Below are 25,681 nucleotides of genomic sequence, written 5' to 3'. Positions count from 1 at the left end.
TAAACATTAAACCTAAACATCAGCATGTTAGTATGGTATAGTAGTATGGTATATAGGAGGTTTGAGGTTATTATTAGTGTAAATCTTTAAGAGCAGAATTAGGCAATAAAACATTTTTAACCCAGGATGCCTCAAAATCCAACCCATTCTTTCTATTTTTTTCTCTTCATGCCATTGGTAATTTTTTCTCTCCACTTGAATTCAGTCTTTCATCGTCCCTCCCGCTTTCCCTGTTCCACTTTAATTCCCTGTCTTTCTCCCTCCGTCTTTAATTCACTCAGTAAGTCCAGATGACCGTTTGTTTGACCTGTTAGTGTCATTAGGAGACGACTCAATCAGTGAAAATAGTCAGTCTGCTTAAGGCACAGAGAGATGGCCGCAGAGGGAGCCACCGGCATCAGAGAGAACACAAATTATTTGAGGATAGAATAAACAGGCCTGCTTCATGGCAAAATGAGGTTTTGCCCTTGAGCAAGACACTGAGCACTCAGCATGTTCCAGTGGAGCTGCTCTGTTCAATAGTGGCAGGTGGCGGCTGCACTGGAAATGTTTATCTGGATATTTAAAAAAAAAAAGTAAAAATGATGCTGAGTCAATAAATGCAAGTGCAAACATACACACACTTACATACACACACACACATCCAGGTATCTATCCCAGCCAAAAGAGGACACAGACAGCCTAAAACAGTGCTGCTGAAAAGTTTAACAAGGAGCTGAATAATTCAACAGGCTCTCAACCAGTCACCCTGTTCACCGCAGTTCTCTGTTATTGTGGAAATCCCACTGTTTGCCCCCTGCTAGACTCTGAGCAGGCTGGTGCTTATGTCAGCTCCCTGTTGTGTTTACCATGTCACTACACCCCGATTTGACACGACATCTTTTTCTCTCCCCATTCACACTGTTTTCCCCCTTCTGTCTGTCTGCCCCCTTCTTAACCTCTTTCTTTATTCTTTATTCTTCTCTCTCTCTCTCTCTCTCTCTCTCTCTCTCTCTCTCTCTCTCTCTCTACAGAGCAGTCAGAGTACACCACTATGTATAATGTCTGGCTAACTTAATGAAGGCTACCTGTTGTAGCTGAATGAGTCTGTTAATTATAGAAGCCATAAAGAGAGAAAGAAAGTGGGTTGAGTCCATTGTCAAAACCAATTTGAGGAATTAATATGTCTAAATCATCTTTTACGTAAATGTCCATTTGCTGTCCTTTGTTAGCTATTTCTTGCTACATATTCGTCCTACATGCTTTAACTTTTGCTGGATTAAACATCCAGAGTCAGTTTGATAATGTATTTGGGACACAGGGAGGGATGTGTTTTATGCTTCCAGCAGCAGTTTGTCTGGAATAAACAGAAGGAAGACTGTGCAGTTAATATGAACAGTGACAGCATGGTTGTATAGACAAAAAAAAAAAAAAGAGTGCAGCATCTAAAACTGGGAATTGCAGTACAGAAACACAGCAATACTCTAACTGACAGGTTAGGATACACATGGGAAGCAGAGGAGGTTAATTACACAGAACGCGTGGGTGGTGACGATTGTGAATTATTAGACAGTGGATGGAGAAGGACTGCTCATTTGTAGATAAGAGATTGCAGTACACAATGTAAATTAAATAAAGTAGAACCATATAGATAGGGTTTTTGAAAATCTCTTATCCAAAATGGCTATTCTTGATATGGCAGGAGTAAGGTGGATTGAACAGAGGTTTTGCTTTAACTCCTTTTGTTGTCCTTGCAGGTAAATTTATTGTCCAAATTATATAATTTCCCTGATGTGGTCAGTAATTGATTTTGTCAGCTGGCCTTTCAAACCCCTACAATGGTCTCATTGTTTCTGTTGGACCTTTACAGCACGGCTGTTTGAGAGTTTCTTGGTTTGGATCCCCCATCCGTCTCTTTTTGGTCTCAATTATGAGTTTGCTACTGGATGCAGTGCTAAATATATTTAGGTACTTGATCAAAATAAAAACCCTTCTTAATGTTTAGTTTGTGTTTTAGAGAAAACTACAGCTACGCTCTACTGTGGCATTAAATGCAATCTTAGTTGTGAGTTTGGGAGGGATGCACATGCATTTACAATTTGTTTTTTTACAATCTAGCGCTTGTTTTAAAATATTGTTTTAAGCAAAAGTTTACTGGTTTCAGCTTCTTAAATGTGAATATTTTCTGGTTTTCTTAATCTGACCATAGTAAACTGAATATCTTGGGGTTTTTTGACTGTTGGTCAGACAAATCAAGACATCACCATGGGCTCTGGGAACTTGTGATGGCATTTTTTACTATTTCCTTACATTCTATAGACCAATCGAGAAAATAATTGGTAGATTAATTAAAAATCAAAGTAATGGTTAGTTGCATCCCTAAATCAGTCTAACTTGAATAATGAACTGCAGCCTAAAGCTATTACCATAATCAGTAGCATCTACTAGATTAACATGAATTTCTGCACCCAGTCGCTAACACATCTGATACACCATATACTTCTACAAAGTAAGAGTACATTAAACAACTAAAACTAGCTTCTGTCTAACTCTCTACAGAAGTCGAAGTTTTGTCATTAAGTCTCTGTTGTGTCAAAGAATGTTCTAATCCTAGCTTTATTTGGTGAAAATAAAACACCCGGTATTGTTAATGTTTGTTGAAAGACAAACTTTTTTTTTTTTTTTTTTTTTTTTTTTAAAACAGTTCACTTAGTCTAGTTACATACTGTACTTACAGTGGTAAGGATGCACCAATCCAAATTTTGCGATCCTAATACCGATTCAGATATCTCAATTCAAGTTATCTGCCAATATGATGAACTAATCTGATACCAGAGTTTCCCAAATCTACAATCTGTTTACACACATGCACTACATGGAAATCACTGCAATCATTTCTATGTATGTGGCACTAAAACCTGAATCAACCAGCTGCCTTGACTTAAACATTAAAGGACAGTTCACCCCAAAATAAAAAATAAAAAACCTGCTCACAACCTTGTTGTGTAGGAACTATTGGTAGAAAGAAAATAGTTCCAAAATCAAACTGCTCACAACAAATCTGGGGAATATCTTGAGTAACCAGGTCATGATTTCTGGAAAGAGACATTGCAGTTTTTCAAATGTATTTTTTTGCCACTTTGAGCACCACAAGCCGAGTGCCATATAGTCCCATTCTATTAAAAAAATGCAGACATCTCAAAACTCGGCAACTCACACCAAATCAATCTAGATGGATAAACATCACTAGGTAAGAGGGAAAATATGTATTTTTGAGTGAACTGTCCCTTTAACAAGGACAACTGAATGTAATGTGAATTGGTCATGTCACGGCCAATACCTTATCAGCTTACAGTAATGAGGTCAGTAGTATCAATGACGATACCAATCCAGTGTATCGGATCAGTGCATCCATAATACTCAGAGGTAGGTTTTATAGGCATCTACGGTAATAGGCAACCACTACCGATTGTGAATGAGTTGTTGAGTACAGCATGACTAATGCTACTGCAATAACAGACTCATAAATCAATGCTACTATTCAGTTCAATGTTATTTATATAGCGCTAATTCATAACAGAAGTTATCTCATTGCACTTCTCTTATAGAGCAGGTCTGGACCGTACTCTTTATATTATTTACAGAGGCCCAACATACTAGTCCATATAAGATAATTGTGATAGTGATCGCATATTTATCACGGAATCCTAACCAGGTTATGATGATTTTATTTTCAGCACGGCCTAGACCTTTACGTGTGTGTTTGTTTGCTGTACCTACCTACCAGGGGGTAAAGGGCGATAAAGAGAGTTACAGCAAGACAGCATGTGTTTCGTGAGCAGCGTGCCGTGGCAAATTGGATTCCTGATTGTATGTGTGTGCGTGTACTTCTGTGCCTTGTCCACAAGCTTATTGTAAAGGTGTAAAGATGTATATCTACTGAACAGAGTATGTGTGACTGAGAGAGAAATGAAATAATATACAGAAAGAAGGTCTGCAAAAGATTTGTCTTGGTGTATGATGCTTAAAGAATGAGTAAGACAGTTTGGAAAGACATATTGATTTCTGTTCCTATCTGCTTTAACAAGAAGAAACTTGACCAAACCACTTCACATAAGCTGTAAGGATGTGAAGTACAGCAGAACTAGGGTGGCACTGTCAAGAGTAAACAATAAAGAAACTGAAGAGAAAAGTACAGGACTTTGACTCGGCTTTGTGTCCTCTGTCATGTGTGTTGTTAGGTTTAGAGAGATTGTAGATTTTGGTCAAAAACTGAAAAAGTCAATGCTGAAGCAGAGGTTTGGGCACTAACCATATTTAACCAAGACCACAATCTTTCCCCAACCTTAGCAAATGAAATACATTGGCACTAAACATTTTCATTGGCAACAGTCAGCTTGTAGACATGTTCAATAGTAACATTTTATTATGTGTTTAAAAAAAAAAAAAAACATAAGCTGCGTGGTGTCCTACTAAACATTTTTTAAAAAAATTAAATAATTTTAAAAATTAAATAGCTTACCGACATCAATTCCATTTGACCTTTAGCATTTTTATTATTTTTTTTCCATAACTTAAACCACATGGGTTTGTTACCTTTTCATGTTCAGTTCAAAGAGGACCCAAATGCAGGACTCTAGGCAAGCAGGTTGAAGAAACAAAAGATGAGTTTATTACTTACTTAAACAGCAGCACAACACAATTTAGAGCAGCTGAGAAATCCAGGTAAGTAATCCAAAATAAAAAAAAAAAAAAGACCAACACAATAAATAACAGGAGCCCAACAAAGGTAACTCCACACAGAGGCACAGGAAAAGTACAGGACTGTGGGGACAAACACAGTCCAAACACAGTCCAAACGCAGGCCACATGGTATGAAGCAATGACAATCTGACACTGAACAAGGGGAGGACGCAGACTTAAATACATACAGTGAGGGTAGACAACGAGACACAGGTGAAACTAATTGATACAGGTAAAAAAAATCGAAGCAATCAATGACAGGAAGCAAAACTACCAGACACATTTCAAAATAAAACAGGAAATCAACTAGACACAAACCCAAAACCATGACATACCTAACCTTGACCGTAATTTAACCATAGTTTCTGGAAATTTGTGTGTTGTGTTGTTTTCTCCCTTAATGTATTTTACTAATACAAAACTCTCTCTTTTTCTCTCTCTCTCTTACTCTCCTTACTTTCTCATCCTTTCATGTCTCCCTCCCTGAGGTCATCGTCCTATTCATACAGTGGCAGTAAATAACATCAGCTCCACAAATATAATTCCCCCTCAACCCTTGGCCATTGTTTCCATCAGGTTTATGGGATCACTCCCAATTAAAGGCTAATTCTGTTAGCTGTCATGCATGAGCACCAGGGTATTCCTCAGCTTATGAAAATGCCAGCTCACTTTAAGGAAGTGTCTGTAGGTGTAGGTCTAATACTACCTGCACATTGTGGCACTTTGAAGGAGAAGACAGCATTTGAGAAATAACAAATATTAAAAAGGAGGAAATAATTGGGTGTAAATAAATTTGACCAGTAAACCTTTGTTCTGTGTCAATGCTAATATGCTGCTGTAAAATGCTGCCCACATGCCTGGTCTGTTTAACTGTTTGTGAGTAAAATAATAATAATAATAATAATAATAATAATTGAGTTCCTTTCTTTAAGAGTTTTTGAGTCTTTGTCGCTCTGTCTCTCCGTCTCTCTCTGTTTATCCTTCTCTGCACCGCGGGACTGGTGAGTAAGGCCAAAGGGTTTCTTCTTTTCTAACCTTGTCGTGTTAGATCTCAGAAAGGCACAACCTTCTTTTAGCGGGCTTCTTTCTTTCAGAGTTGTTGGATATCTGCATTTTTCCAACATGCTCTGTGGGCCTTTGGTCCCTTGCGGGTCTGTTGGGCCTCAGGATCCAGTCAGGCATTGTCGTATTCCCCCCCGGCACCTACAAGGGTTAGAGGTCTACTGTTGATCGGGCGGACCAGACCAGAGACGTAAGAGGTCAGAGTGCACGTGGACAAGAAATTCCCTCTTGTCTTAAAGTCTTCTGTACGAGGGGGTGGAGTTTGTTTGTGTTCAAGGTGTGAAACTTCACTCCACTCCTACCATATCTAATCTAATAATTCTTTCTGATGGATTAATAGTAAGTAAAAGTTTAATTCTCCCTTGTTAAAGCTCTGTCTTATCAGTTGTTGGACAAAAGGGCTCTAAAAACCTGAGACATCAGGGTAATAACTTAAAATACACTCTAAATGGAGGGATGAATACATAGATAGAAGTAAATAAGCAAGAAAGCCAGCCACCCAGCCCAGGGGCCCCAAAAGTCCCATGTTCACTGCAGTCAGAGCAGACAACTCCCCCAGACCCCCAAGAGGCCCAAAAGACCCGGGTTCACTGCATATCAATGGTTATTAGTAACTGATTCATTTACACATTTGAATTGTAATGCAATTTGCAACACCAAAGTACAAAATTAATTATGGCTGCCATGCATAATTTTGTGGCCCTGTCTTGCAGAGGGTCCCTGTGTCAAAATCTAGTTGTTAGACCACTATTATATCCACATTGTGCATATTCTTATATTAAGTTGTGTTTAATAAAACCACCTTAGACACCTGATACACAGAAAACTGTGGGCCAGGATGTCTTATTCCAAAATAAGGGTGCTGGTTGGTTTCTGGGTCTCTGGGATTACAGTACTGTTTGATAAAACTGCTGTGTGTAGTCGGTTGTGTGTCCTAAATCTGATACTAATTATAAATACGAATAATACAAATTGTTGACAGTAGAGGGAAACTGAGAAGCTGAAGTTAGGGACTGTCTGAAATGTGCCTGCAAATGGGCCATGGGGGCTTGCCAGGCTTTTGCCAAAAGGTTTCTCATTTTCATTTCAAACTAAATTTATTTTCATTTGGACCTCCTCCCATTGCACGCGCAACCACCTTTAAAAAAAAATGCAGTAGGGTATTTTATTACTTTCTATTTTATCATAGACACATCAGAGCCAAATTAAATTTCATCTGGGTCTCCTCCTATTACATACACAACCCCCAGACCATTAAGAACTTAGTTTCTGACATTTTTGTGAAATAGGGGTTTAAATACAAATCATTTTTTTGTTATAAGATTAAATCATGTACATGAACTTTTGCTTCAAATATATAGAATAGAGATATAAATACACATATTTTTGTGACATAAACAGATACAGATATTAGCTTTGCATTACACCCCTAGTACATACACAATTTGCAGAGGGCAGTGGGTCGGGGTTAGACGGGACTGTAGGGAAGATAATTTTTGCCCTGTGGACCCCGAACTGGTTATCTGGTTTCTATGACTTATTATTTATTCATCCATCTACTATTTATGATTTTTGTATATAACATTTGTATTTGTGAGTAGAATTTAGGGAACTACAACTTAATCTTGTTATACAACCCTGTGTTGTAAAATGATAAATAAATCTACCTTGTACCTTAATCTGGTCATAAATGGACACACAGACAAACTTGTTGATGTTAAAATGGACAAAGACAAACATTTTCCCACACACATAAACTACATGTAGCTTCATAAAGTCCTGCCAACTGCAGACTCAAACACCTACAGAGTTGGCATACCTGCACACATGCTTTCACACTGCAGCACAAGCACGCCTGGTCTCAGCAATATAGTCAAAATGCTTTGAGCGAATCAACTAACTGGTAGTACTTACTCCCTGAAAAGCACAAGCCCAGAGGCCATCACACGTGCTTCCCATCTGAGCAGGAAATGTTGCAGAGGTAGAGACAGCACAGAAGTGTTTATGTAGAAAGGATTTCTTCCCAGCACAGCCACCATAGCCAAACAACTGCTTACTCTTCGGCAGCATCTCTTCTGTTTGAATCTGTGGAAACATGGAGAGATGAGCTGATTGAAGTTTATGGATGGAAGCCAGCTGGCTCGTGTGGAATCCAGGACAGAGACGAACTTTAGTTTGCTGACAAGAGATATGACCCACAACAGATATATTCTCCCACAGCCACTAATTCTGCCGCAAGTAGTGCAAGTAAGCTGTGGATGAAAGAAGTGCGTTGTTGTTGTATACAGTATTTCTAAGTGAACAGCAGTTTCTTGCTGTATAAAAATCATTTAAAATCCCTTTTTTCAGCAGCTATAATGGAAAGATTTGAGCGAGATGTTGAATTCCTGGTTGCTCCGGTGGAATTCCTTAGTGGAGGACTTTGGTTGCATCTTGCAAAAACTGTTGCTTTTAACAAGTGATTAAGTCTTTTCTGTTTTTTAAAGGGTACTGTATCTAACAGTTTACATACCCCAGAATCAAGATTGCTTTCCCCCAGTAGAATAATGGACGGGGTTCTGCTGCAGTGGTGTGTATTTATATGGTTGTGTGTGTGTCTCCGGCTGACTTATGGTTTCATTAGCTGCGGCAGAGGAGAGTCTTGTAATTGTGGCTGAATTATAGAGGCGGGGGTGAACACCACCACGGGAGCTCCCTGGGTTCGCACACACACACACACACACACACACACACACACACACACACACACACACACACACACACACACACACACACACAAACCAAGGATACACGGACCATACACCTAAACCCAAACCATTATGTGTTCAACATTCTTCCATTTTCCCATTGCATCATTCCCTTTTTTTTTTTAGCTTCAGCCAAATATCGATTAACATTTTATGTTGTGTTTTACAGGGACTCTGGACCTATCAGGTGTGGTGCATTGAAATATATTTCTCCCACAGCTTATTTGCATAGATGAATCGATGGACAAAGATAGGTTTTTTTCTTGTTTTCTAAATAAGATTGAAGGAATTAAATATTTTGAATATATGAGCCGAGCATTCACATGGCCCCTTGCTGTATGAAAACAATGCATTAACAAGCAATCTCCAGCAATCACTCTCATTGGCACTCATTTGTTAGTCAAAATATAGTCTAATTAGGTTGAAAAAAAAAGTGAGTATTTATGCACACTGGCACTTAGCTTTTTAGATTTCAAATGGGACTTGAGTGTACATTTTGTAAACAAGTAATGATTTTCTTAGGGCGTGACGAATGTGTTTGACTACTCCAGCAACCCTATTTGTATAGTACTACTACCTTCGTGCAGTTTGGATAATTAATGGTTTCACATACAAGCCTCAACAAGAATCATACATCAGCTGTCAGGAAAATAAGAAATCACAGCATATTCACACAACTGGGAGAGCAAATCAAGTTAGACAAACAACAAATCAAGTTCAGATAATCTCATGTGGCTTTTTTAAGGCTCTTTGCCAGCTTCTGATTACTGTTAAATACAGATGAGATGAAAATGTTGCAATCAAAACACCAGGTAATACATATTTGTTCTATTTTGTATAATGCTTATGGGAATGTTAGTGCCTTGCCCCACCCATAGAACTCCTCAGGGAATTGAACCCCTAACTGTCAGTGCTCCTCCCTTGCTCTGCTCAGTGGCTTATAAATCTATTTCTGAACGAAGCAAGTGTGCATGTTTGGTGTGAACGGGGATAAGCGCTCGTTTGTCAGTGTTTGTTTCTCTATGGGAAAGTCGATGAGCAAACGGCTTGTGTTGTTAGCTGAAGGAAATGTCAATGGGGGAGAGTGGGAGCACCACTGGGCTCTACTGGGCCTGCTAAAGCCTTTCATCTGAGTTAGCCAACATCATTAAGAACCTGCCATGTTTGCTTTTTGGTGCCTGTAGTTGGATTTGTGTGCTTGTCTGAGGCTGTGTGGGTATGTGGTACAGTCTTATGAGTGTGTATGGACCTGTTTGAGTGTGTTCATGCCCATCTGTCTACCCATGTATGTGTTACAGTTTCACAGAGTTTGGTCTTGATGAGTTTGTGTATAGTAATATTTCTATCCGTGTGTGTGTGTGTGTGTGTGTGTGTGTGTGTGTGTGTGTACCCACGACTAAGTGAGCCTACGGGCCATTAAGCCTTCGGCACGGTTTGGATCTCGCTAATGAGGATCTGTGTCACATTAAAACACATTGACACCAGACCTAGTTAGCTAGCTATTAGCTTGTGACACTGTAACCGCTAGCTAAAAGTGTGTGTGTAAGTATGCCATTGTGTGGTTATGTGGGTTATCTCTGGCTGTTCCTTTGCATTTTCTCTTATAGTGCATCGCCAGGCCTAGTTAGCTAGGTGTTAGATGCTAATAACTACTGCAAACTATGTGTATGCATATGCATGTGTTTGTATGTGTGTTTTGGCCCAGTCCTCACTTTCATATTGTCCTTTTTCCATGAACTCTTTGCTCTCCTCAAGCGGCAGCCCATTGAGTCACTGCGGTGCTGTGAGGTTTTTAGAGGTTAACAACAGCTTTTAGAACCAAATAGAGATGCTATAGTGCTAGGTGGATGTAAGACTTCCTGCTGGGCTAATTGATGTTGCAACCAGCCAGGCGAAGTTCACTTTTCAGCAGCACTGGGTGTAGCAGGTGATTATCTTTTGAATTGAAGATCCACAAAAATTAAAAAGTTCAAGGTAATAACCCATAGCACCTCAAGATATTTTGTATGCCAACTGATGTAACACGAGGGCGATTCAGCTTTTACTCAACCATTTCATAGAGCGTTTCAATGTGTTAGAAAAAGAAGGAGAGTACGCTCGTCCGAGACTTCTGGATGGCGCCCCACACACATGAATGGGATAAAATAATTTAATCAAACAGCTCTTCTAGACTTTCCAAATGTTATTGGACCGAATGGATCAAACTCTGGTAATAAAAAGAGTAATTTCGGGGGTTTGTGACTCAGAATGTGTTCACAGTTTTACATCTGCTTTTTTCCAGTGATTGTGCATGGGAGAAATGCTTTTTTAGGTCAGTATGCATCACGTGATGAACGTGGGAGTTGCAATATCCTGGGCGGCGACTATGCCAAAATCGCTTCACAGCCCATCGCTGTTCTGGGGAGCTTGGTTAGAATAAGATGCAACTGCCACAACAGCTGGGCAGGCATGGAAAATAGCTCCACCTATAAAAAGTCCCTTTTTCGACAGAAAATGGCAACAAAGATTTGACAAGAATTCAGAAACTCAGAAATTATATCAAAGACAAACAACAAAATAGGATTTAATGGCTGACAGCTTCAGATCATACCGTATGTCCAAACAAAATTAGCTTAAAGGGACACCGCCAATTTTATACATCAAAACCTGTTTACCAGGCTTGGAGAGCACTACTCAGTTTGTGAAAATAGTTCTCTGGCTTTGGAGGATCTTTGTCATGTCTGAGAAAATAAACCAGATGACATCATCAGCTTGGGTTTGGAGACTGCAAATGTTTGCTACAAACTTAAGACGTGGAGATTGAGAGATGTGGATGTTTACCAGGCAGGGTAGAATCTCTGTCTTCTGTCTCTCACGTGTCTCTGGACTTGTATCAAGATATGATACCAGACACTGGAGTGTTCTTTCAAAGTTATTTATTGTAGTTAATTTGTCATTATTATAGTCATATGTATGTTGGAATGCTGTGGTTAGAGGCACTTTCCTGTTCAATGATTAAATTAGGTTTGTCAAGTTGCACCAGTTGGAAATGCTATCATTACAGTCAAATTTCATCACAGCATTAAGATTTATTTACAAATTGGGATCTAGATGCTTTATAAGCTGTAGTTTGAACATGCTTAAATTTACATTTCTAAAGATTGCAGCTTTAAAAACGATGTAAATGTTTTCGACTACTGATTATAGTGGCCCATTCAGTTGTCATTGTTCAAATCTTCCTACTAAATCTTCAGAATAATTAGAGAATTTTCTCTTACAGAATAAGAAAAATTTTAAAAGGAATGACTTATACTCCAGGACTTTGAAAATAGTTGAAATTGCAGAATTGATTGTTCTACAGGTCAAGAAATACGTCAGTGCATGTGATTGTTGTGAAATGTTGGATATGTTTATGAAATATGAACACACTAAGCAAATTACCTAAATTCTTCTGAGCATTTCCAGTAAGCTCTGAGTATGTGTGTGTGTGTGTACAGTATACAGGACATACTGTACTTCTTATGCATTAGCCTGATTAGTGCTCAAAATACAATAAATCAATATTATGTGAAGGAAAACTCAATCTGTCTTTATTTTTTTTTAACAAATAATACACTGTATTTTAGTACATGCCACATGCCCTTCCCTTCTCAGGGAGTCATTGTGACCCTTAGCTTTGCACAAGATTGTGATATATGAGCTGGCTGCTGACATGTGATCAGTAAAGGTCAGTCCGTGCCTGACACGTCATTAATCACACATATATGCCACTCAGAGTTAAAAACACCATCTAGGAGATGGCTGTGTTGTTTTATTGCCTTTTAGCTGAGTACCAACCCAACACATTGAAGGCAGAAAATGAGCTTTGTTGTCCGCAGAGCACGGTTTACCAGCAAAAACCAAAAAGCATAATTTTCCCTTTCCTTGTTCAGTTATTAGAATATTTTAAATGACTTTACAATTGCTGAACAATTACTTGTTTAGCCCTTGAAACTTGATTTGAAAAACTATTTTGTTCCACCTTTGCATTAAGGTGTAATCTACTTGTCTGCTCACGCTGTTGAAAAAAAAAAAAAGAAGAAAAAAACATTGTTTAGCAGCCACTGTCTGTTGTCCTAGTGAAATCGTGGCTATTATGCAACAGTGTGATTCAGTAACATGGATCATTAGTTCAGATTTAACAAGGCGGCGGACATGCACGTAGACTGTGATGTTCTTCAAAATGAATTATTAGTTTTTCAGGTCACTGGCAGTGGCAGTACATTTTGACATGTGTGCTCTCTTCCTCTGTATAATTTCATAGTAAAATTGTTTTGCATAGCCTTTGACTTTTGGGACTCTGCTGACATTTGTTTTGAATAAACCAGTAGTACACCAAGGGGATGCCATTATGCAATGAGAATCAAAGGAACATTATTCGTCCTGTTCGTCTAACACTGAAAAACCTGTTCTACCGAAGAAGCATTTAACCTTATTTACGCTTGTTAGACTTTAAGTTTCCAAGGCTGAAATCATTATTATTATATTAGAGCCTGTGTTCTTATTATATCTCTGACAGATTAATGGGAGCCATCCCCCATCATACATTACATTATATTCAGTGAACCTCACCTCAGGGTTAATGATTGGGGAGTTTGATCATTAACGTTTGAATGACCATTAGCACCTCCGTGTGACAATATTAAAAGGAAATTGAAACTGCTCGAAAATTGTGTCTTTTTTTCTCCCTTTCCTTGAGTTACTTATTACTGGATTGTCGTCTGGATGAAACATCCACTTGAACTTCTCTTTTTCTCTTTTTTGTTTTTCTTCAAATATAAACCATTTTACTCTAATGGTGATAGAGCAAGATGCTTATTTTGAATTACTTTGAAATTACATTGTATTGTATTGTATCTTGTTGGATATGACCAATATACTTTGCTGAAACTTGACACAACCTGTAATTTCCATCATGAGTCCATTCAGTACAATGGTGAAGGTGGACAGCCAAAATTAGCTCACTCCTCTTCATCAGTCTCATTGACTGTTAGTGGTCTGTGATCTATCAAAGGAGATAAAAACCAGCATACTAAGTATGACTTTCTGGTTCATGGAAGTCACTGTGTCACACTGTATGCACCAGCCAGTGTGCAGGGAATAGGCAGAACTATGCAGAAAACCAGAGTAAAACAGGGCAGCAAATGGTTACGTTATGCAGTGTAACAATGGTCCAGAGACCAGGAATGCACAAAGCAATCACGCTTGGTAAAGTCCTTCTGTGCCTAAAAAGTAGTAAAGTTCTCAACAAAGGCACAATAGTTTGAAACTTCTGGACCCATTCACAAAGCAGTGTGTTGCTGCAGACAGTAAACAGCAGGTAGCCTGTCCCACTGGTCCTAATGAGCAGTAATGTGTCCCCAAATCTGGCACTTTGCATTTTAATAGGAAAAGGACCTTTAATAGGAAAAGCATGCCCAGATGCAGTTTCTTTGTACCCAAGGTTTATTGTCTGCCATTCCCCTCTCTAGATCACTTCAACATCTTATATTTACTGAAAACCATCCTTGTGTTTCTATATGTTATCTTATCCTGCAAAGCCACTGGATTTGCATCCTCTGGGAATAATGCTGTCAGTCATCCTCTGTTTTGCTACATATTGCACCATTTAGGTTGTTTGGAAAAGTTTTAGGACTTTACGCCCGGGGCACCATTCTGAAAACAAAGAAAAGAAAACACAACTACCATACCATGTAGAGGTGAACTTTTCTGTCCACAGCCTGGCATTAGAAGATAAGCAAATACCTGCTGTTGCTTAGTCATGACGCAAGGCTGTGACACTAAGTATCATGGTGTTGAATGGCTTCTTGAGTAAAACATTAATTTCTGACATTGAATGCTCATGAATTTTAATATTATAGCAATACTAATGTATTGGATTAAAGCATGCAGCTACCAGTGGCAGCACTAAGCACATTGCTGCTTAGCATCACTGCAGTGGAGAAGGGTCCGACTGCAGACCTAAGTCTTGGGAACCCTAGGACTGCGAGCTAATGGGGAAATCGTAGGAGCCATTAGCATGAGGCATTAGTGGCCTTTGCCCCCAAAAGAACTTAAAAAAACAGTTAGATATTTGGGGAAATACGCCTCTTCATGTTCTTGCTATACTCTCCCCATTGGCTTGCAGACCTAGGGTCCCTAGGAGTGAGGCCTGCAGTTGGGCCCTCTTGCTCTGGTTGGTGAGTAAAGAAATTACGTGCCATCTTGGATTTTTTAATAGACTCTATTGAGTTTAACGGATTCAGTGATTGTAAATCATGTTCAATGTTCAATCAATTCTTTACATACATCTAATACCAATGTGTCATCTTATAAACTGCTGCTGAGAAGTTAATCTTCCTTCTACTTTGTTTGTATTTTCAGTATTTGTCCAATTCCTCCAACTTAATGAGCACAAAAATCCACAAATGGGTCCTTCATTTAAGTAGCCATCAATCCTGCATCAGGACCAGCTGTTGCAATGCTGTTTTCCTCTGATCAGTGAAATATTATTATAAAGGCAAGTACTTCTAAGAAACAAGGAAATAAGCCACTCAGAATGATTAACTAAATCCAAATGCAATATGCACAATCTTTAATATAACATGCACTGATTACTAAAAATGTATTTAGTGTATAGACATGAGAATGGAATCAATCTTCTCACCTAACTCTTGGCAAGCGTATTTCCCAAAATGCCAAACTAATCCTTTAATAAAATACAAGCAGTACAAGGGATGGGCAGTAATACAACATGCATGACAGGACCATGATTTTAATTGTCAGCAACATATGGTTACATAAATCTATAACTGTTAACATTCTGTTTTTGTATGTATTTATTTGTTTTAATTTCCAGTCCACACATTGCTTGTTTTTGTTCTAGTTGTGTTCATCTTTTCCTTTCCTTGCAGGGATCCTATCCTCTGCTGCAGCAACAGCCTAATTTCCCCACAGGGTTCAATACAGTTTTATGTTATATCTTATCAATGACTCGATGATTACTCTGCCAGATGCTGAGATTTCTTGCATTAAGAACTCCTTTTTCAGTCCCTGTTGTGCTCGTCATTGTTAGAATACAGTATTCCTCTTCACAAGATATTTCCCTTGTATCTCTGCTCTAATTAGCTGTCTTTCTTCTCTCTGCTGTGAATATGTAACTGTAAGCTTTGCCGGAGTTGATGCTGCACTTCCTTGGCCACTAACAAATTGATTCCATATTACCCGTGCAATAATGGAACAAATTAACAGCCTTTTGTATAAGTCATCTTCCTTTCTTTTGTAGTCATAAAAATAAGCCGAAAACCAACCTGTAACTCAAATGAACACAGTCTACTTTCTTTCTTATTTTTTAAAGATAATTATTTTTGGGGCTATTTGCCTTTATTGGATAGGAACAGCTGAAGAGAGACAGGAAAGGGGGGAGAGAGAGGTGATGACATGCAGCACAGGGCCCGGGTAAGGACTCAGTCTTAGTACATGGTGCGCGCGCTCTACCTGGTGAGCTACTTGGGCACCCGAACACAGTTTACTTTAAGGACCTCTGGAAACTCTCGTCTATGACTGAAGTGGACTTGAGCTTTTAGTAGCTTTTACTGAGAATTGTGCGCTCGGGGCACTCATTGGAAATCCATGGGCAGGTGCCACTCAGTCATACCAGGACTCCTGCTCCTTCTATTCTCTCTCCAGCTACACATTATTGATTCCTCTCAACACTAAGTCGCTTGACTAAACCACTGAACTCTCCTTCCGAACACTCTCTTTCCTTACTCCTTTATTTCTGTCTCCAACCTTTCAGCAGTTTGCCGCCTTCTCTCTTTGGCAACCTCACATTAGTGCTCTCTTTCTACCGCTGTCTCTTGTTTCTGCCAGTGATCAGACTTTAAAAAAGTATTTGAGAAATAATGCATATCATCTGGGTGCCCTGTTTAATTGCAACAACTCAAATGAAAGAGGTTGGATTGTCACAAAACTTGATGGTATTCAATCCATATCATTAAACCAGTCTGGAATTTACTTTAATGCATTGACTCATGTGAGAGGAGCTTGTAGTTCTTTCTTTTTACATTTACACCATAAAAGTCTTCCAGTAAGTCCGCACTAAGCCAGTTAAGTCTGTAAACATGTAATCCTTTTCTTTCCAATTCAGCCCTCCGTCCAGACTAAAACTGCAGTGGGGGTAAATGTAAGCTCAGTGCTGTTTATCCGGATCTATCAACTGCTGGTTTGTGAATTGATGTGTAACCTGAGGTCAATAAAGTGGTTTGTAAATTTAAATCCTTCTCTCTCTGTGTCTTCTCTGTTTCTCTCATCCCAGACCGTTGCGTTGCCATGACGAGCGAGGAGGAGGAGTGCCCCAGCCTTGCAACAACACCATCAACGGCAACCAGGGTAACAACAGCCATCGCCAAGGGCAATAGCAATGATGCCGTCACTTCCTCCTCCCCCCGCAGGCCTTCCCCGTACCACCTCCCATGTCCCAAGAAAAAGGAGGAGAAAGAGGAGGAAATAGAGGAGGAAGGGATAATCCAGGAAGAGAGGATTGAGAAGGAGGAGGAGGAGTTGGTGGAGTTTGAGGGGGTTGATGAAGATGATGATGACGACGGCAGCAGTGATACCAGTGTGTTAGTTGTGCCCTACCCTGAGCTGGTACCTGTGGTCTTCTTCTGCCTCAAGCAGACAACCTGTCCTCGCAGCTGGTGCATCCGCATGGTCTCCAGCCCATATCCTTTTTATACTGTGAATCTCCAAATTGCTGTCTTTTAATGTCTTAAACCATCATCATTTAATCATTCAGAATTCTTCCATTTTTCCAACATTAAGAAAGCTACATAATTTATCTCAAAAGTCTTATTTTCCATGAGTATGGGATGGATTCATCTGTATATTGACACAAACCCTGGCTTTTGGATGTTTCCCCTCAGCTGATAAATTCAGTCCCAGTTCCAAGCTGAATTTCTATTTAGTTTAATTTCATTGAACTTGCCTCCCATGGTGAAGCAGTTCTGTTCTTTGGTTATTTAATATATGTGTGTGGTGCATGGGAAGCTGGGTCCTAGTTCAGATGATTAATATAGATAACATCAAGAGCCAGATTTATTGATACTTTTGTGCCTGTTTTGCCGCTGCTGATCTGACACAATCTGCCCCAGACATGTGCTGTATTCATTAAACAGGCTCATCAGGATGGAGTCTAAGTTTGCATGTCATTTTAACAAGGTGCGCCTCTCTCCTTATTGCATTTGCATTTAAGGGAGGATGGAACAAACAATCGGTGGACACATGTTAAAAATAGGTTGATTATGTATTGTATTGTCGCTTTACCTTTATTCTACAGAAATCTAAGTGATGTCACAGATGTAGAGCCCCACCACAAAATATCAGTGCTAAATCAGTCCTATTGGATTAATAATAGTCATAAAGACTGTAATATTATAATTTTATGACTAATAAACTTTATGTGGAATTTGACTGAGGTCAAAGTAAATGTCGTGGAGTCAAGATCACTATGTTACCTCCTATTTTCTAAACTTGGTGATCTCATAGAAATCCTACTGCTGAACAACAGCGCACATTTGCGAGGCACCATATTCTCACCATATTCGTCTTTTTGCTAAGTTAATTCAAAACAATTTCTGCCACTATTAAGCAACAAGTAACTTGTATTCCCCCATATTAAACTGGTAAATACATCATATGCCTAAAGTTATCTTTTAATGTTCAAAATGGATTGGCATTCGCATTTCAGAAATAAATGCGTCAAATAGAAATGTATGCTTTAGTACAAATACTACAGTCCCATTGACATATTGGAGTAAAACTCATTTTACTTTGAACCTTTACTTTGGTGTGCTTGAAGTTAAAGAGTTTTGAGGCCTTTTGTGTGACCAGAGCCGATGCATTGATCTAGAAAAGTTTTGTGGGTTCCTTGTAAGAACATGAATCCACTGTGAGTACAGTGAGGTGATCCAATGTCAGTTGTGCATGTAATTCAGTACTGTAGGTGTTAAAGGTTTGTTTTTGAGGTTACAGGTTGCTCTACTCTAGGTTATGAAATACTTGTCATCCTTAATCTGTAGGTCTTTATATATTTGTGTATTCTATCACACCAGTGTATGCACACACACACACACAAATTGTAGCTATGCCTTTATAAGAAATGACAGGAGTGCTAGTTTACAGTACAGGCAGTACACTGCGTTAGCTGCCCCCAGGTTCAGCAGACACTGCTTATCAAACTTCTTAAGAGCAACACTTACAGTGAGGTCCTGTGTGACTCACGCTTACACCCCCAAACACAGAGTTTATATATCTGTAAGTAGTAACACTGCTGAGTGTAAAGACTGAGAATGGGTGTGTGGAAAAGCAGAGATATGACTGACTGGTTGAAATTCATTGAAGCAGAGATAGAGAAAGAAGGAAAATGATACGAGAAACAACAGAGACAGACAAATAAAGGGAAAGTGAGAGAGTGAGAAGGAGACACATGAAAGGATGGAGGGAAACAAAGGAAAAATAGAAAGACATAAAGGTGGGTAGTATTAAGAGGGAGAGACTATCAATCGATAGTGTTTAAGAGCGATATAAAGGTAGGAAAAGGAATGCAGCAAATACAGTATAGTATGGATGTGTGTCTGTGTATATTTACAACTGCATTTTTCATTTGTTTGCATGCATGTGAGCATGTGCATGGAACAGCCATGATTTGTGTTTTTGTCCCATAAATAAGGGAGAGCATTTTCTTCCCAGCCAGCTGACATAAATGATTCTTGTGATAAGAGTGAGATTGAAAGAAATGTTCTGTTTGTAGACATTCTGCCTTCGTACCTTTCCATTAAGCAGGCATCACCTCAGGTTCTGGTTGGGCCTGACATGAATTTATAACCAACTAGAGACAAAGAAGCAGAAAAAATATAGAGAGAGGTAAAAAAAATAGTTGCTTAATAGGCAAACCATCCATTCCAGTCTAAATGAAATGTCTTCCTAAGAAAAGTCTTTTAAGTCAGAGAAAAAACACTTTGTCTGTGTTTTGATCCTCTTTAATTCTGACTTGTTCAGTCTCTCTCGCTCTCCTGCTGTCTCTTTCTACCTCTCTGTTACAAGTATGCCAGTCCTGTCTCCCGTGTTACCTTAAAAAGCTCACAAGTGAATTAAGTATAATTTTATCCACTAGACTAAACTCATGTGTCATGCATACACTGACTGCCAGTCAGAAACATTAGGTTCTGTTACAGTCCTGTGGTGCAATTGTAGTGATGACACATAAGTCTGGGATTTATGTGAGCTAAGAATATGATCTCAATAGACGGTTGATCATTTGGACTCTTCTCATGAACATGATAAGAACAACACTTGCTGCAAAACATTAAACCTGGCAACCTTTAAAGCCCTGTGTTCCCATGTCAAATCTCTAAAGCACAAGTGCTGTGATAGCATCCAAAACAGTGGTATAATGTTACTGCCACATTGTGATCAGAAAATGTAATTTTTGAGTAGTCTAAGTTTTTGCTTTTATTACTACAATGCTGGTAGCTTGCTATTTTTAGTTACACAAAGTGGCCTGGCACTAGGAATGGTGACACCAGTTGGTCAGTTGGTTAGGTGGGAGGATGAAATCTAATGATTTTCTTCATCTAATGTCTTTAAATTGATCCAAATTTGACTGATAAGAGCATGTCCCTCAGGCCAAGCTTTACATTGGTTTAGCCCCACTACTGGTAAGGATCTGAGAGTAGCAAAATTGGCTCAGTTTCTAACCCATCCAACAATTCTGTTTTTATTGTGGTAGCTAGTGTTGTAGCTTTGCTGTGCTGCTAATGGGGTTTGGCTATAGACTTTTAGTCTTAAATGGTGTGAATGTGTTCTTAAACAGAGTGAGGATAACCTCTAAGTCTGTCTTAGACACAGATGCTATTTTACACCTTACCAGGACTCAGCATTCAATCAAAATATTGTAAATGAATGAAAGGAAATATGAGTGAATGTGAGTGAATGTGTGCATGTGTGTGGGTCCTTGTTACTTCCCTAAAATGAAAAGGCTTGTATTGACCAGGTCCACTTTCTCACACTGTGAGTTCAGATTGAGTGGTTCTATGGATTGATCCTTAGAACCACTAGAAGTGAAATCCTCTTTGTGTGTATGAATACATTCGGTCCACTCCTGGAACTTATCTGCATGTGCTTCATTTTACTTAGGAGTGATATTGTAAACATTTGGGCGAGTAATGACCAAATGAATAACGAATGAATGAAGTTATAACAAAGAAATTGAAAAAAGGAAGAAAGATATATATATCTATATATATATACACCAATACATTTCAGAGATTGTGTTGGAATGTTTTAAGCATACTTCTTCAAAGTACTGTACTTTTCCAGCCTTATTTTCATAGTTTTGGCTGCCACTGCTATTGATTATATATTCTTATATATAATCTGGGGATGCAGCAATTCTGCTGCAGTCGGCAGTCACACAGTTTTTTAACTAAAGTATCCATCGTATATGTCCCATGCACTGTATCTTCCCAAGATAACAGGGGTTGGTTTTGCTTTGTAATTTTACAATATAATGGACCATTAGATAATGTTTTTAGTGCATTTAATTGTTGTTTCATTTCTTAATAAGTCATTTTGGAAATACAACTGGAGTTTTGTTTAGAACGTCTCTGGCTGTTGGCAACAAGTGTTGCCATACTGACCATGATGGAATTGTTGTGTACAATCTAATCACAACCATGATGGTCAAAATGATTAACACAAGACACAAATAGTAAAAAACAGATAATTGTTTTAACATTCAGATTACACATGGAAAAATGCTCCTTGTAGGATGTCTTGTATTTAGACATACATACTGCTGTTTTGTTTTAGAGCTCCACTTGAGTGGAACTTGAAAGAAGGAGATTTTATCATAAGAAAGGTAAATGCGCACACTCAGAAAAGATAGGGTTCAAGTTGAAGAGCTAATAGTAGGAAGAAGACTGAAAGAGTGTGGTTTGGAAAAGTAGGCTCCGAGTTTTACGGAAAGAGGAATTGTTGTTTGCCTTGTTATTTGAGCTTAATGGGTTCTGTGGTAACTGCTGGCTCAGCTCAGCCCTCTCCTTCTTCCTCTGTCTTTATCACTCTGCTTCACCCCTTCTTCCCTTCTAGAAAGTAAATCATTTTAAGTTTTCATTGTGTTAAATCATTTTGCTGAGGCAGAGAGAGGCCGTCAGTGTGGCAGAGTGGGATAGTTGGCAGCCAACATTAAAAAAGAATGCCTCTGGTTATCTGCAGTGATAGACAGATCAAACTTTTGTCGCTCTGCCCTTATTCCATTGTCTGACATAATTTTTCCGTTTGCCTCCTTTCTTTCAATTGTGCTGGTCGGCTTCTGTGGTACTCAGCTGCTAATTTTAGTATGACTGCCCAGGTCTTTTTCTCTGTATGTCTGCCACACTAATGCATACCCAAAATATCCTTTTCACAGTCATTTCACTCTGTCTTTGTGAGAAAATAAAGACAAAACAACCTGCCTGATTTGTTTTTGAGAAACAACAAAACTGTGGATATTGCTGATTGAAGGATCATTTATTTATCAGTAAGGGTAGACTAAATAGAAACACCCTCACCAGTTGAATCAACACCTTATAACATGTTTTAACCTTCATTAAGGTATGGTTTATTGTAGGACTTTTGTATTATGTTGCTGGCATATTTTTTTTAATGAATTTCTGTATTCCATCAGCTACCAAAATGGTACAGTATTTTTAATTATACTTTAAGTATCTAAATATATGAGGTGTGCTTTTATACCTCTACCTAAAGTATATTTATAAAAAGTTGATTCAGCAACATTCCTGTCATAAAGTCCACATTTCTAACTGCAGTTGTATCAATTCCAGTTGTGTCCAAGTGCACTAAATGCACTCTTAAATCTCTTCTTATTAGTGCTACATTTCAAGTATATATGCTTGATAAATTTCTTATTAGCACCAGATATGTAATTCTGCCATACTTGGGCATAAGTGGCCATAAGTGTATACACTTTAATTACATTTATATGTAAGTGTACTTACATACCTACCTACCTACTCATAGTGGGCCTTTCTGCCAAATCATGAAACAGCAGCTTGCACAATGTGCAGCACAATGTAGCTGTAACAGCAAAAATAATAGCTTAACCCAGGAACATGTCTGGGTGGGTGCATAACTCTAATTATCACAGGAATAATGTTCCCCACAAAAACACTGTTGTTAATGTTCCACAAAGCAATAATTTGGATATTTTTAACACTGCGATGAACTCCACTGACTCTCTTTAATGTGAAAGGGTTGCTCTGCTGATCCCACTGAGAATCAACAACCTGGTCTGCAGCTCTATGCATCTTTCATCATATGGTTTTGGTTTAGATAACAGGAGTTAAGTTTGTTAATTTGTTTGTTAATCTTCATGACGTTTTGGAAGTTTTACATGAACACTGCAGTAGCAAATATTTAACAAGTTATGTATGATAGTTTGCAAATGATGTATAAGTATGCATATCATTACTTACGATGTAAAAGTGTGACTTAAATAAATTAAATCACAGCTTAAGTTAATGTTTTAGTGTACTAGTGCAGAAATATATGTAAATAAAGCCTAAAATACACTGCATAAAAAGTTTAGCAACTTAGTTTAGTGCAAAAGTACAATGTAAGTCTGCAGAATATAAGCATATTTTACCTTGACTTTTTTATAAACATAATAGGAATGTATTTACAATCTAAACAGCATATTGATGAGTGCCAAATTAAAACTATACTAGAGTGCATAAAAACTCAAATGCAAGCACATTGTCATATTGCAAGTAATATCACCCTTTTTAAAACTTTCAGTACGGAGAAATGCTGTATTTTCTGCATTGAAAGCTTGGCACTACACTTAAAGGATCACACCATATCCATTATGGACTAATTGTATATGGCCTAAAAACATTTTTGTGCTGCTGATAGCTAATAGCCAGTTAAAATCATTTTTAAAAAGCGTGCACTTTTGAGGGACAGAAGAATGATCGACCAGTTTTTGTGGTTAGCACAGTAGCTCCCTATTGGAGTTGTATTTCTGCCTGTTAAATGTAAGTCCAGTATTCACACACTTTTTGGCCCTGTCTTGGTCAACTGCTGAGAAAATAGGAGGTTCAGTGAAAACCTTTGGAACTTAACTATGTTAACTATCAAATCAAGACAATGAAGTGAAGGCAGTAAAAAGCAGTGTAGAACTGCCAAGTGGGGTGTTGATTCTTTACAATATTACCCATCCTCTCATATTCCAGGGAGTCATTTGATTCTGTTTTAATATCAATAATTGTTTTTAATGGAGCTTTGAAACCTGAAACCTTTGAAACCGTGTTGGATGGGTAGACCCGAGGAAAGGCAGCATTAATTAAACTTTTATGAGAGGAAAAATGGCCAAATTGTTTCCTCTAGTTACATTTCCCAGCAGTATGCTTTATGTACTGTAGCTACAACAAAAACTTAAAAAAAAAATCCTAACCATATTGCTACCCAAAGGCATTCACCCTTGTTGTATTATGTTGAAAGTGTGGGTTGGAGAGCACTTGTAAACAATAAACTCAGTTTACTGAGTCAAAGACCAGGACAAAAGTGGTTAAGTGAAATACTTTAGTTGGAACTGAGTTTTCTGGTTCTACACAGTATAAATATTCAAACTGAGGTGTTGCCAGCAGTCTTACCATCCCTGTGAAATTGCTATTTGTTTTTCCTAAATTGTACATTTCCCATGCTGAATCATCTGCAAAGTTGCATAAGAAATGAAACGTCAAAGCAAACTTGTCACGGTCGGTGGTTTCACTTGCCTACTTTGTACAGCAAAGCTGTTTCCAACAGGGAGTACTGTCATTGTATCCACATCTGTGTGATTTCACTGATGCTGGGCTGAAAGTGAGGGTAGAGTGGAGTGCGGAGCTGCAAATATCATGTTAACCAGCTCTCAGGCAGACGCACATCTGAGTTCATTCACATAGAGAAGGGATAATCAGAGCAGCATGGGGAAAGGGAATAATGGATATCATTTCAAAGGCAGAGAAAGCTAAAATGCTGCTCTCCACATCTAAACCTGTACCTGTGGATTGGAAAGAAGGAAGGACAGGGGGGAGATAGAGCAAGAGATAAAGACAGAGAGATAAGAGAATGTGGAGTGAATATATATTCTGCTCCAAACCAAATCTGATAGCAAGGAAAGGTCAGATTAATAGCTTCCAATTCACTTTCAATCTCCTCTGGACCAACACATGTGGCCCTCAGTGCCACTGGCATTATTGCACATACACACACTCTCTCACACTAACTGTCACATTCACAGATATCTACAGATACATACACACACAGCCATATTCAGTGTGTAAATGTGGAGACACATTTTTACTACAGTTTGTAGTGGGGAGTTTTGTGTGAGATTTTAACATCCACCCCACATTGGAGGGGCATGATTTAGGGATTTTAACATGTAAAAATGTTGCACTTTGCACCTCTAAGTTTGACATCACTGGCATGTGTAGTGTTTCTTAAAAAATTAAGACCATGAACCTGAACCCTTTGTTGTAAAGATGATATGGCTATGGAGATAGCTCCTTGTTCCTGTTGTCAAAATCAGTGTGGTTATTTCAAAACCCTTCCACTACTTTGACCATCTGACATTAGTAGAACCTCTAAAAATTGAGCTACGTTTGAACTAAAAACAGCACACATTTCCAGTTCCATGCCATAAATTTCAGCAAAACACATCCCAGTGCCAAATAACATAAATTACAGTTTGAAAGAAAGTAGAGGCTTCAAGTCCCACTAATAGTCTCGTGAATAAGTGTACCAATATCTTGAAGTGTAGGTTATAGTTATAGGCTACAACTAAACATATAACGTGAACAAGTAGTCAGTTGATGTTTATCCTACAGATTAAAGTTATAACTTCTCCCTGTGTGTCATATCCTTTTTGCATTAACCCCCCACCCCCCAAAGTGTAGGCTATAGTTATTCGTTCAAGTTTAACAACTAAACATATAACTTGAACAAGTAGTCAGATGATATTGACCCCACAGATTTAATTTATAACTACTCCCTGTGTGTCATATCCTCTTTGCACGCAACCCCCAAAAAAAAAAAAAAAAACACACACA

General features: G+C 38.5%; 1 protein-coding gene across 4 annotated transcripts in view; it reads left to right on the top strand.

Moving 5' to 3' along the window:
• LOC122872873 (voltage-dependent T-type calcium channel subunit alpha-1I-like) overlaps positions 1–25,681 on the top strand; it is a 216,761-nt gene that overhangs the window by 36,829 nt on the left and 154,251 nt on the right. For all 4 annotated transcript variants that reach the window (XM_044188930.1, XM_044188929.1, XM_044188931.1 and 1 more), the window contains exon 2: positions 16,846–17,251. In XM_044188930.1, coding sequence (XP_044044865.1) covers positions 16,860–17,251 — 392 coding nt within the window. In that variant the 5' untranslated portion in view covers positions 16,846–16,859. The remainder of the gene's footprint in view (positions 1–16,845; positions 17,252–25,681) is intronic.

This window comes from Siniperca chuatsi, linkage group LG3, assembly GCF_020085105.1.
Source record: "Siniperca chuatsi isolate FFG_IHB_CAS linkage group LG3, ASM2008510v1, whole genome shotgun sequence".
NCBI lineage: Eukaryota > Metazoa > Chordata > Actinopteri > Centrarchiformes > Sinipercidae > Siniperca > Siniperca chuatsi.
This window is presented reverse-complemented; position numbering and strand designations above follow the sequence as displayed.